General features: G+C 46.6%; 1 protein-coding gene across 1 annotated transcript in view; it reads left to right on the top strand.

Moving 5' to 3' along the window:
* The window catches only part of LOC138665467 (E3 ubiquitin-protein ligase DTX4-like), a 112,112-nt gene that overhangs the window by 75,064 nt on the left and 23,219 nt on the right, over positions 1 to 13,829 (top strand). Inside the window, exon 5 of the mRNA XM_069752980.1 lies at positions 12,917 to 12,978. Coding sequence (XP_069609081.1) covers positions 12,917 to 12,978 — 62 coding nt within the window. The remainder of the gene's footprint in view (positions 1 to 12,916; positions 12,979 to 13,829) is intronic.

Below are 13,829 nucleotides of genomic sequence, written 5' to 3'. Positions count from 1 at the left end.
AAACAGGGCGATGAATGGAAAACAGCATTTAATACGCCCGAGGGCCATTTTGAGTACCTGGTTATGCCATTTGGGCTTTCCAATGCTCCATCACTATTTCAGTCCTTTATGCATGACATCTTCCGAGAGTACCTGGATAAATTCCTGATTGTATATTTGGATGATATTTTGGTCTTCTTGGATGATTGGGAGTCTCACGTGAAGCAGGTCAGAATGGTGTTCCAGGTCCTTCGTGCGAATTCTTTGTTTGTGAAGGGGTCAAAGTGTCTCTTTGGAGTTCAGAAGGTTTAATTTTTGGGTTTCATTTTTTCCCCTTCTACTATCGAGATGGACCCTGTTAAAGTCCAGGCCATTTATGATTGGACTCAGCCGACATCTGTGAAGAGTCTGCAAAAGTTCCTGGGCTTTGCTAATTTTTATCGTCGCTTCATCAGTAATTTTTCTAGTGTTGCTAAACCGTTGACTGATTTGACCAAGAAGGGTGCTGATGTGGTCAATTGGTCTTCTGCGGCTGTGGAAGCTTTTCAGGAGTTGAAGCGTCGTTTTTCTTCTGCCCCTGTGTTGTGCCAGCCAGATGTTTCGCTCCCGTTTCAGGTCGAGGTTGATGCTTCTGAGATTGGAGCAGGGGCTGTTTTGTCGCAAAGAAGTTCTGATGGCTCGGTGATGAAACCATGTGCCTTCTTTTCTAGAAAGTTTTCGCCTGCTGAGCGCAATTATGATGTTGGCAATCGAGAGTTGTTGGCCATGAAGTGGGCATTCGAGGAGTGGCGTCATTGGCTTGAAGGAGCCAAGCATCGCGTGGTGGTCTTGACGGATCACAAGAATTTGACTTATCTCGAGTCTGCCAAACGGTTGAATCCTAGACAGGCTCGTTGGTCGCTATTTTTCTCCCGTTTTGATTTTGTGGTTTCGTACCTTCCAGGCTCTAAGAATGTGAAGGCTGATGCCCTGTCAAGGAGTTTTGTGCCCGACTCTCCGGGTGTTCCTGAGCCGGCGGGTATTCTCAAAGAGGGGGTAATTTTGTCTGCCATCTCCCCTGATTTGCGGTGGGTGCTGCAAAAATTTCAGGCTGACAGACCTGACCGTTGCCCAGCGGAAAAACTTTGTCCCTGATAAATGGACTAGTAGAGTTATCTCTGAGGTTCATTGTTCGGTGTTGGCTGGTCATCCTGGAATCTTTGGTACCAGAGATTTGGTGGCTAGATCCTTTTGGTGGCCGTCTTTGTCGCGGGATGTGCGTTCTTTTGTGCAGTCCTGTGGGACTTGTGCTCGGGCTAAGCCCTGCTGTTCTTGTGCCAGTGGGTTGCTTTTGCCCTTGCCGGTCCCGAAGAGGCCCTGGACGCATATCTCTATGGATTTTATTTTGGATCTCCCTGTCTCTCAAAAGATGTCGGTCATTTGGGTGGTTTGTGATCGCTTCTCTAAGATGGTCCATTTGGTACCCTTGTCTAAATTGCCTTCCTCCTCTGATTTGGTGCCATTGTTTTTCCAGCATGTGGTTCGTTTACATGGCATTCCGGAGAACATCGTTTCGGACAGAGGTTCCCAGTTTGTTTCGAGCCTTTTGTGCTAGGATGGGCATTGATTTGTCTTTTTCCTCGGCTTTCCATCCTCAGACAAATGGCCAAACCGAACGAACTAATCAGACTTTGGAAACATATCTGAGATGCTTTGTTTCTGCTGATCAGGATGATTGGGTGTCCTTTTTGCCTTTGGCTGAGTTCGCCCTTAATAATCGGGCCAGCTCGGCTACTTTGGTTTCGCCGTTTTTCTGCAATTCTGGTTTCCATCCTCGTTTCTCTTCAGGGCAGGTTGAGTCTTCGGACTGTCCTCGTGTAGATACTGTGGTGGATAGGTTGCAGCAGATTTGGACTCATGTGGTGGACAATTTGACATTGTCCCAGGAGAAGGCTCAACGTTTCGCTAACCGCCGGCGCTGTGTGGGTCCCCGACTTCGTGTTGGGGATTTGGTTTGATTGTCGTCTCGTTATGTTCCTATGAAGGTTTCCTCTCCTAAGTTTAAGCCTCGTTTCATTGGTCCGTATAAGATTTCTGAGGTTCTCAATCCTGTGTCGTTTCGTTTGACCCTACCAGCTTCTTTTGCCATCCATAATGTATTCCATAGGTCGTTGTTGCGGAGATACGTGGCGCCTGTGGTTCCATCCGTTGATCCTCCTGCCCCGGTGTTGGTTGAGGGGGAGTTGGAGTATGTGGTGGAGAAGATTTTGGATTCTCGTATTTCGAGACGGAAACTCCAGTACCTGGTCAAGTGCAAGGGTTATGGTCAGGAAGATAATTCCTGGGTCTTTGCCTCCGATGTTCATGCTGCCGATCTGGTTCGTGCCTTTCATTTGGCTCGTCCTGGGGGCTCTGGTGAGGGTTCGGTGACACCTCCTCAAGGGGGGGTACTGTTGTGAATTCTGTTGTCAAGCTCCCTCCTGTGGTCGTGAATGGTACTTCGGCTGGTTCTGTCCATGGGCTTCCTCTGGTAGTTGTGAGTGGGGCTGCGGCTTCTGAGTTTCCTTCCACAGGTGACAAGGTTAATTCGTTAGCTGGCTGCTCTATTTAACTCCACTTAGATCATTGCTCCATGCCACCTGTCAATGTTCCAGTATTGGTCTTGTTCCTCCTGGATCGTTCTTGTGACCTGTCTTCCCAGCAGAAGCTAAGTTCCTGCTTGTTTTTCTCTGTTTGCTGTTTTTCTGTCCAGCTTGCTATTTTGATTTTTGTCTTGCTTGCTGGAAGCTCTGGGATGCAGAGGGAGCGCCTCCGCACCGTGAGTCGGTGCGGAGGGTCTTTTTGCGCCCTCTGCGTGGTCTTTTTGTAGTTTTTTGTGCTGACCGCAAAGTTGCCTTTCCTATCCTCAGTCTGTTCAGTAAGTCGGGCCTCACTTTGCTAAATCTATTTCATCTCTGTGTTTGGAATTTTCATCTTTACTCACAGTCATTATTTGTGGGGGGCTGCCTTTTTCCTTCCTTTTTAGGAAGGAGATCGCAAAAGCTGGCAATTGAATTACCGGCTTTAAAGCTATCTAGCACTGTATGAAATATTAATATATACATATATGTGTCTCACTGACATATATATATATATATATATATATATATATATATAGACAGTATATATGATGTTACAATTTTTTGAGAACATGGATTCATTGTATGTCCGTATGTCGGTTTTGCAAGCCTGCGAGAAAATCTCGCAGTACGGATGCCATACGGATTACATACGGAGGATGCCATGCGCAAAATACGCTGACACACCCTGCCTACGGAGGAGATAGGGATCACTATTTTGGGGACTTTTCTGCATATTACGGCCATAAATTACGGACCGTATTTTTATACGCTGAGTGTAACGCCGGCCTTATGCAGACTTTTCTCAACTGTTTATTCTCCTCACTGACTGGAGTTTGCATGGACTTGGAGCTGTGTTGTCACAGATACAGGATGGGAGAGAGAGGGTGATCACTTGCACACGTCAGTCCCTTCATGATTCCGGATGTAATCCAGACAATTACCGTTCCTTTAAGTTGGAGCTGCTGGCGTTGGTGTGGGCTATGACGGAGAGGTTCACGGAATATTTGTCCAGTTCTGAAGTGCTGATACGCACCAATAACAACCCATTGGCTCACCTGGAAAATGTGAGGCTGGGAGCTCTGGAACACGATGGGTGGTCAGAATGGCAAAATTACAATACAAAATTGTTTACAAAAGAGGAGCAGAGAACACTCATGCGGATGCCCTATCTAGGATGAAACATGCTAAACCTGAGCAAAATAGAGATGAAGAACTGGAAAGTGAGGAGGTTCCTAGGTTTTAGGAGGCCTCTTTAGGACAGTGGTGGTGTCGCAGGACCAGGCACAAATCCTGACTCAAGGTGGCCGATCCCGGGATGAGTGGATCCGGTTAGAACAAGAAGATAGTTAGCTTGCTCTGCTTAGACGGTGTGTGACCTTAAAGAGACTTCCCAGTTTGGCGGAGAGAAATACCCTGTCCCAGGAGATTCGGTGGCTTCATCGACAGTGGGAACGCCTTCAGATGAAGAATGGATTACTGTATCGGAAAGTGCAACTTCAGTCAGAGCTGGATGACACCTGGCAAGTCGTAGTTCCAGAAGCATTGTTGTCCGAGAGAGCCACCGAAGCATATGAAAAAGGAGCGCACTTTGGTCACGAGAAGACTTTTAATTGGGTAACAACGCTTCATAATTCATCCTCGACTAAAGGTGGTTGTGGAAGAGACTTGTAGAGCATGTCGGCTATGTGAATTGGCTAAACACCAGAGCAGAGAGCCCCCATTCAGTCCATTGTGACATCTGCCCCCCCTGGAGCTGTTAATGATAGGCTATGTGACCAACAGGTTGGCCAATCAGGGGTATGAACATTGTTTAGTGGTGGTGGATCACTTCAAGAAATTTGCTGTTGTGACTCCAACCAGGTATCAAACTGTGGAGTCAGCTGCACATGCAATTTGTAAAAATTTCATTCAACCTTACGGATGTCTGACAAAGATCCATTCTGACCAGGGCGCCTGTTTCTTGGGTAAAGTGATAGAAGAATTATATTGTATGTACCGGATTGACAAATCCCACACCACACTGTATCACCCTCAGGGAAAAGGCGCCTGTGAACTTTGATTCAAATGTTGAGAACTCTGGAAGAAGATCAGAAGGTCAGGTGACCTGAGTATGTATCAGATTTGGCATGAATATACAATAATTGAGTACACCGAACCACGGGTTATACCCCCTATTCTCTCCTATTTGGTCAGGCTGGAAAGGGAATCACTGAGATAGAATTGGATCCAGAAGAGGATTACCCACGGGCGTGGGTGTCCTCCTGGGTTCGAGAACATCGTCATCACCTGCAGACTTTGTATCGGTTGGTACAGACCAGGCTTCGGAAGTCGGAGCATGCTGAGAGGACTCCACCATGGGCAACAGATCTTCAGGTCAGAGACCGTGTTTTGGTGCGAGAAAGACGTCCTCAAGACAAGCTGGAGAATCGGTGGGAAAAAGGACCGGTACCGGGTAAAGCGATGAGTCAGCTCCAAGGGGCCTGTGTACGAGATTCAGCCTGAAGGAGATCAGAGCTCTCCCACTCAGATAGTTCATCGGAACATGCTTTGGCCTTGTCTATCAAAAGACCCAGTACGAGCAGAAGAGACACCAGAGACTCCTGAGCCAGTTCCCACGATAGTGGAGGAAGAAGAGGATGAAGAGAGTGAGGAACCAAGACCTGGGGTTCCCGAAGAATCTGATCCCGAGAATACAGATGCACCATTGCTCCATTCTGTACACCCTGATTCTACCATTCAAGGGGAATCCACTTCTCCTTCCAATTTACGACGTTCAGAATGAACAACAATGAGCAAACCCCCCAGTTGTTTCGATCAGAAACATTTCTTTTGGCAGCAAAATGTACTAAAGAGAGGAAGACGGCCATGTGTTTCACAAGAACCCTCGCCCAGGGCCGGACTGGCACTAAAATTCAGCCCTGGCATTTGAAGTTACACAGGCCCACTTGTCAAATGGTGGCTGTATAATATCTTTGTAAACTTGTGGGCAAAGTGGGGCCCTCGGCAAAGTTTAAAATGGGGCCCCAAATGCTAACATATTGCACATCACACAGAAGCATTTTGGTTGTATTTACAAGCACTGAGTTCAGGCCGCTAAATGAGTTTGATCGGCAATACTGAAGTTGTTCAACACTTGTTTCCCGGCCTCTTTCCACCAGCTGAGGAATAATGATGGGACAGAACCATCACTAACAGATCACTAACAGATCACCATACAGTATCATGTTATCAGCAGGACATCTACAGTTTATGCTTGCGATGTGCTGCTGAGAACAATGATTTTTGTTCCAGCAAAAACAATCTGAATATGCAGCATTTTACTTGTTTAGTAAAATACTCCCCATAGGCCTCCATATATCATAATGTGCACCACAGTCCTCCATATAGTATAATACACTCCCTATAGTCCTCCATATATTAAAATACACTGCTCAGTCCTTCACATAGTATATTACCCTCCTCATAGTCCTTCATACAGTATAACACACTCTTCATAGTACTCCATATAGTATAATGCACCGCCATAGTCATCCATGTAGTACAATTCACTTCCCATAGTATAATGCACCCCATAGTTCTTCATATAGTATAACGTATTCCCCATAGTCCTCAATACAGTATAATGCAGCCCACATACAGTATAATGCAGCCACCACCCTACAGAGTATAATGCAGCCACCCCAGAGTATAATGCAGCCACCCCAGAGTATAATGTAACCCCCCAAAGAATATAATGCAACCCCCCATAGAGTATGATGCAATTACCCCTCATAGAATATAAATATAATACAGCCCCCCATAAAATACAATGTAGCCCCGAAAAGAATAGAATACAGCCCACCTCTCCATAGAATATAATGCAGCCCCATCAAAGAGTGTGATGCAATCATCCCTCATAAAATCTAATACAGCCCCCCATAGAATATAATGCAGCCCACCTCCCCATAATATATAATGTAGCCCCCCATAGAATATAATGCAGCCTCCCATAGTATATAATACAGCCTCCCCCATAGAATATAATATACCCCCCATAGTATATAACACAGCCTCCCCCATAGAATAGAATATACCCCCGCAATAGTATATAACACAGCTAGATAGTATATAACACGGCCTCCCCCATAGAATATAATATACCTCCCATAGTATATATCAAAGCCCGCATATAATATAGCACAAGTCGCATAGTATATAGCACAGCCTGCATAATATAGCACAGCCCGCGTAGTAGTATACAGCACAGCCCGTGTAGTAGTATACAGCACAGCCCGCGTAGTAGTATATACAGCACAACCTGCGTAGTAGTATATACAGCACAGCCCGCGTAGTAGTATATACAGCACAGCCCACGTAGCGTAGTAGTATATACAGCACAGCCCGCGTAGTAGTATATACAGCACAGCCCGCGTAGTAGTATACACAGCACAGCCCACACAGTGGTATATACACAGCACAGCCCACACGGGGTATATACACAGCACAGCCCACACAGTGGTATATACACAGCACAGCCCACACAGTGGTATATACACAACACAGCCCACACAGTGGTATATACAGCACAGCCCACACAGTGGTATATACACAGCACAGCCCACACAGTGGTATATACACAGCACAGCCCACACAGTGGTATATACACAGCACAGCCCACACAGTGGCATATACAGCACAGCCCACACAGTGGTATATACAGCACAGCCCACACAGTGGTATATACACAGCACAGCCCACACAGTGGTATGTACACAGCACAGCCCACACAGTGGTATATACAGCACAGCCCACACAGTGGTATATTCACAGCACAGCCCACACAGTGATATATATACAGCACAGCCCACACAGTGGTATATACACAGCACAGCCCACACAGTGGTATATACACAGCACAGCCCACACAGTGGTATTTACACAGCACAGCCCACACAGTGATATATACACAGCACAGCCCACACAGTGGTATATACAGCACAGTCCACACAGTGGTATATACAGCATAGCCCACACAGTGGTATATACAAAGCACAGCCCACACAGTGGTATATGCACAGCACAGCCCACACAGTGGTATATGCACAGCACAGCCCACACAGTGGTATATACACAGCACAGCCCACACAGTGGTATATACACAGCACAGCCCACACAGTGGTATATACAGCACAACCCACATCTCATCCCCCCGATAATGGCTCCACAGTCCAGTTAAAAAAAAACAAAAAAAACCACTCTCCTCACCTCTCCCCGTGCCCGCGCTGCTCCTGTCTCCTGTCTTGGCGGCTGCAGTCTGCCCGGGACACAGCAGGTGCGCGATGATATGATGTCATCGCGCACTCGCAGTGTCAGAGGCAGAGCGGGGAATGATGGGAGAGGGAGCGTCAGCGGACGCTCTCTCCTCCATCATTGCCTTGAACTATACCGGCGTCATAGACGCCGGTATAGTTGAATGCGGCGGCGGCACTGGCGGGGGGAGGCATTTGCCAGAAGTGCCCGATGGCCAGTCCGGCCCTGCCCTCGCCTGTGGAATGGCGAGCAAAAGGAATGAGGGTATGTAGGAAGATGGACCAGAATAGTGGTCTCTCTTGCGTGTCCGGGCCGAAACTGTCGGGACTGTCACCATTGTTGCCGGGGGAATTGTTGCCGGGGAAAGCACTTTCTGACCGGAGTAGACCTTTGCACCTGACTGTTGGGGGTGGGTGTGATATAAAAGAGACTTAGTGCATGAGAACGGGTCTTTTGGCGGGTACCCAGCATGTGCTACAGGAGAAGGTTGATTCTTTCTCCGCTTACCGACGCCAACTGAGAGGCCCGCATTGCAGCGTTCCATCCCCCACACATACGGACTGTACATCTCCTGAGACCAACTCCCTGTTATTCTCCGACCTCTACAGCACTAACCGGTCAGTGCATCTGATAACTGCTGACTCTCTTTGCAACTCTGTTCCGGCATTGCACGCGGTTCGCAGCAGTGAGACTGCGGCCTCCACTTCGGGACTTTATGCATCCTTAGCTGTGCAGCAGACCTTTCCCCGTTCAGCACTTTGTTCCAGGATCACAAGACCACGTGTAGGAAGACCAGGATACTTCGTCACCGTATAGAGACAGTGCTTCATATTTCTCCAGGACTGGCTCAGAGACTTCTCGCGCCACCTACGGCGCCATCGTGGGATTTTCCAGCCACCATCGGCCTGGAGATCGTGGCGGCCATTTTCCTGAAGCCGAGATGCAAACTCGGCTTTAGGAAAATGGCCGCTGCGATCTCCATCTGCGCACGCGCGGCATCCCGCGGCCATTTTCCTGAAACCCCGTGCAGCAGAGCACTCCATCTGCGCACGCGCGGCCCCAGGAAGATGGCCACCCCCACTGATGACAAGGGTAATAGCGCAGATCGCGCGCTGTTTCTTCATGTGCGCGCAGTGGATTCGGCACTTGGACATGCGCACACCACTACGCCACCAATGGAAAGCTGAGGAAGAAACAGCGATGTCACCACACCCACCTGACCTGACCAGCCTGATTGACAGGCGAAAACGGCGACTTTGGTAATGTATTTCGCAGCATAGGTGGGGAATCAGGGTACACTACATACACTATTGTAACGCACAGCGCAGGCCCTATTTAACAGTATTTTTATCTCAATCTGAAAAAACGGGGTGACAGGTTCCCTTTAATAACATGCCAAGGTAAAGCAGATAGCTGCGGACTTATATTATCAGGCTGGGAAGGTCCAGATAACCATGGACCTCCCAAGCCTATTAATATTTGCTCACAACTGTCTACTTTGCCTTTGCTGGTTATCAAAAATAGGGGGAACCCCACTTCATTTTTTAAAATTATTTATTTATTTAATAGGGCTAAATTCCCTTCAGTGCCACAGGAAAGGCACTAAAGGGTGGTAGTTTATTATGTGTAGGGGGCTTGTGACATTACATTTCTACATGACATTTTTCTATCTTTTCTATTCTGACAGTTCGACCTGTCAATTTACTGTATTTGGCTGATGAAATATCTGGTTTCCTGTGCTGTGGGATTTTTTTCTCGCACCCATTGACTCGCATTAACGAATGCGATCTGATTCTCAAATCCACTCGGAACATCCTGCAATGTTTTCCTCAGTTTGAATAGAGCTGAGGTAAAACTCGCAGATGAGCACTGACTCATTTGCTAACATTGGTCAGAGTGCAATGTGATGTTTTCTCGCATTGCACTCCTCCATATTATACGCCAGTGTGAGTGAGCCCTTACAATGAAGGGCGTACAGGGAAAATGTTTTCACTGCAAAAATAAAAAGGCTGACATAATTAAATGCTGAATGCAAACCTCTGGAATTTGTTATTGAACATACAGGGAAATAAGGCTAAAAATAATTTTATACTTAACTATTGGACGCATTGCAATTCTGTACCATTAGGCTATGTTCCCATGATGAGCTTTTGGTGCCTTTTTGATGTTGTAGAGTTTCTACACTATTTCTGCACCTATTATTTAAATTAGGTTACTTGTGTGCTTTATTGCATTTTTGTGTGAGGTTTACCATGCGTTTTTATCTCATTTTTTGATGCTGCAAATTTTCTTCTGATAGGTATTTGGCTTTGACAAAATTTTATGGACATACTTGGGTGTGGATTACATGTGTTTTTGATGAATTTCCGCTGCTGAAACTCACTTAAAACGCATGTGCGGTTTTCACCTGCAGATTTTCCACACCTAATGCAAGTCTATGGGAAATTTTTGCACAGAAAATTCAGCGTACTCACAAGAGAAATTGACATGCTGCGGATTTGAATAGGTCAATGTACGCTGCCTTAAAAAGAAGCACAAGATGCAAAAGATTTTTTATAAATCCCATCCACTTTTCTGGAACTGTAAGATGCTCTGTTTTTGACGCAGCAAAAATACACAAAAATGCGATAAAGACGCATTGTTGGAATGTAGCATTAGAGAACAAAATTCTGCAGCAGTATTTTGCAGTAATGTTTTTATATAAAAGAAAACTATATGTGATATTTGCGCTAAGTTCACCTATATGAAGCCATAAATAGTTAAAATACTAGGAAATGTCATAAACAAGGTTCCCCATACAGGACTGTGATTAACAAGATGTGTTTACCTTAATATCAAAGAAAAGGAAATCTGTGTCCAGTGCTGACATTCGGAAAGGTCCTTCACTCATGTGCTGAAAGGTTGGTATCTGAAGCCTTCTCTGAATCTCTGTTCCGGAAATATCCAATATGTTGCAGAGGAAAAAGTAGTATAGGAGACGCTGTCCCGGCCGGTGACTAACGTGCTCCCCCAGAGCTTGGTAACTGCCGTGCACAGGCAGTGGCGGCCGGGTGTATAGAGCTGAAGCTGACAAGGTGCAGGACCTTGTGTGACGTCACAGTCACGTGATGTGTACACGTGACCAGCTGCAAAGCTACGGAGCTACGAATAGCACACAGGACCAACTAATCCTACGCGTTTCAGAGTCACTGACTCCTTCATCAGGGATGGTGCTCTGTGCAAGATTTCAGTGACTCTGAAACGCGTAGGATTAGTTGGTCCTGTGTGCTATTCGTAGCTCCATAGCTCTGCAGCTTTGCAGCTGGTCACGTGTACACATCACGTGACCGTGACGTCACACAATGTCCTGCACCTTGTCGGCTTCAGCTCCATACTAGCGGCCGCCACTGCCTGTGCACGGCAGTTACCAAGCTCTGGGGGAGCACGTTAGTCACCGGCCGGGACAGCGTCTCCTATACTACTTTTTCCTCTGCAACATATTGGATATTTCCGGAACAGAGATTCAGAGAAGGCTTCAGATACCAACCTTTCAGCACATGAGTGAAGGACCTTTCCGAATGTCAGCACTGGACACAGATTTCCTTTTCTTTGATATTAAGGTAAACACATCTTGTTAATCACAGTCCTGTATGGGGAACCTTGTTTATGACATTTCCTAGTATTTTAACTATTTATGGCTTCATATAGGTGAACTTAGCGCAAATATCACATATAGTTTTCTTTGATTAACCACTTCTGGGATGATTGGGAGTGATTTCGTCCATATATTTGCTGCCTATTCACCTGGAGCAACTAAGCAGCACCGTATGGTTCATTTTTAGTAATGTTTTTATATGTCTGCTAAATTCTTGCTTCAGTTGGGATAAATTCAGACTATGTAAATTCCTACCCTTAGGCCGGTTTCACACGTCAGTGGCTCCGGTACATGAGGTGACAGTTTCCTCACGTACCGGAGCCACTGATACACGTAGACACTGTGCAGATGTCATTGATTTTTTGCAGACCGTGTCTCCGTGTGCCAAACACGGAGACATGTCAGTGTTCGTGGGAGCGCACGGATTACATGGACCCATTAAAGTCAATGGGTCCGGGTAAAACACGTACCACACACGGACGTTGTCCGTGTGCAGGCCGTGTGCCGTGCAGGAGACAGCACTACATTAAGCGCTGTCCCCCCTACTGGTGCTGAAGCCACCATTCATATCTTCTCTACAGCAGCGTTTGCTGTAGAGCAAAAGGTCATCACCCCCCTCCCACCCCCTGTGCGCCCGCCCGCTGTGATTAAAATACTCACCCGGCTCCCTGGCAGCGTCCTGTCCTGGCCGCACCCTCTACTGTATGAGCGATCACGTGGGGCCGCTCATTTACAGTAATGAATATGCGGCTCCACTGCTATGGGAGGTGGAGCTGCATATTCATGACTGTAATCGGCGGCCCCACGTGACCGCTCATACAGTAGAAGGTGCGGCCAGGACAGGATGCTGCGAGGGAGCTGGGAGCCGGGTGAGTATTTTAATCACAGCGGGGGGGCGCACAGGGGGTGGGAGGGGGTTGGGGACCTGGGTCTTGATTTTACACACAATTATTCATATCTTCTCTACAGCAAACGCTGCTGCAGGGAAGATATGAATGGGGCTTCAGCACCAGATGCAGGGGACAGCGCTAAACTTTAGCGCTGTCTCCGGCATGGTGCGTGTGGGACCCAGTGGGCACACGGGCGGCACACGTGTGCCGCACGTTTGCCACACTGATGTGCCACAGAAACGCACCGGCACACGGACACGGATAATTCCGGTACCGATTTTTCCGGTAACGGAATTATTTGGACGTGTGAGACTGGCCTTACACGGAGTCAGAAAACAACTTATTTAATTAGTGTTTTTATCTTTTTGTGTGTTGCTGTTTTTTTACTGGCTGTCCATACAAAGTAAATATTCCTGATCTTGCACTGTCCACTATCATACATAATGGGCAGATATTCCATTTTCCATGAAAGCAGATTAATGGAGGATGTGTTTTTTTCTTATCTTTTCATTATTATTTATTAGCAAAAAGGCCAGAAGAAATGATAAAACAGTTCTTGCAAAGAGTGAGGCACTCATCATTAGAGGTATGTATTTTAATTTCCACCTGTTCCAGTTTGATTTAATTTTTCTGTGTTTCACATTGCCTGCACATTTAGTGATTGCATTTAGGATTTGGGATGCAAGAAAGATGTTCTGCAGTGTCTGTGTCACAATAGGAAACTTTGCAGCTAAGTATTATATCAAGACTAGAAGTTCCAAGCCAAATCTGTAATGGAGCCACCGACAACCATGCTCTGTTTAGAATACTGATATTTGTGGCAGGAGGGATATTTGGGTTTGGGTACTACTTCTACCTCTTCATCCAAAAATAACTCACCAAAAAGGACATAAAATACAATAAAAAATCACAGAAAACAGGTAGCTGTATTTAACAAAACTAGATTACAATACTAATGCACTACAGGACGCAGCAGCCCCCATGATAAAGGCGAAAGCAGCACGGATGCAAACTACCGAGGAAACAACCACTCGCACGCCTGCCATTCATGATGGGGGTGCTTGTGTGGTATAATAAATGCACACGGATTAGACTTGTATAGAGCGCCAGCCACACAGATACGTGTAGTGCACAGTTGTCTGGCTTACAGCCTATTAGTGACGCTCATACTATTAGATCAGGCTGCCAAGCCCTATAACTATAAGCACATCTCACAAGGACAGACACCGCAAATTCCTCAAGCCAACTCTAAGGCCGGCGTCACACTTGCGAGTTTTACGGACGTAAGAGCGCAGAAACTACATCCGTAAAAAATACGGCACAATTATTCTCTATGCCTCTGCTCCTATCTGCCGTATTAAACTGATCCGTATTATACGGCTTTCTACGGCCATAGAAAATCGCAGCATGCTGCGTTTGTCACCGTATTGTGCAAAT

The sequence above is a fragment of the Ranitomeya imitator genome, chromosome 2 (genome assembly GCF_032444005.1).
Source record: "Ranitomeya imitator isolate aRanImi1 chromosome 2, aRanImi1.pri, whole genome shotgun sequence".
In the NCBI taxonomy this organism is placed as follows: Eukaryota; Metazoa; Chordata; class Amphibia; order Anura; family Dendrobatidae; genus Ranitomeya; species Ranitomeya imitator.
This window is presented reverse-complemented; position numbering and strand designations above follow the sequence as displayed.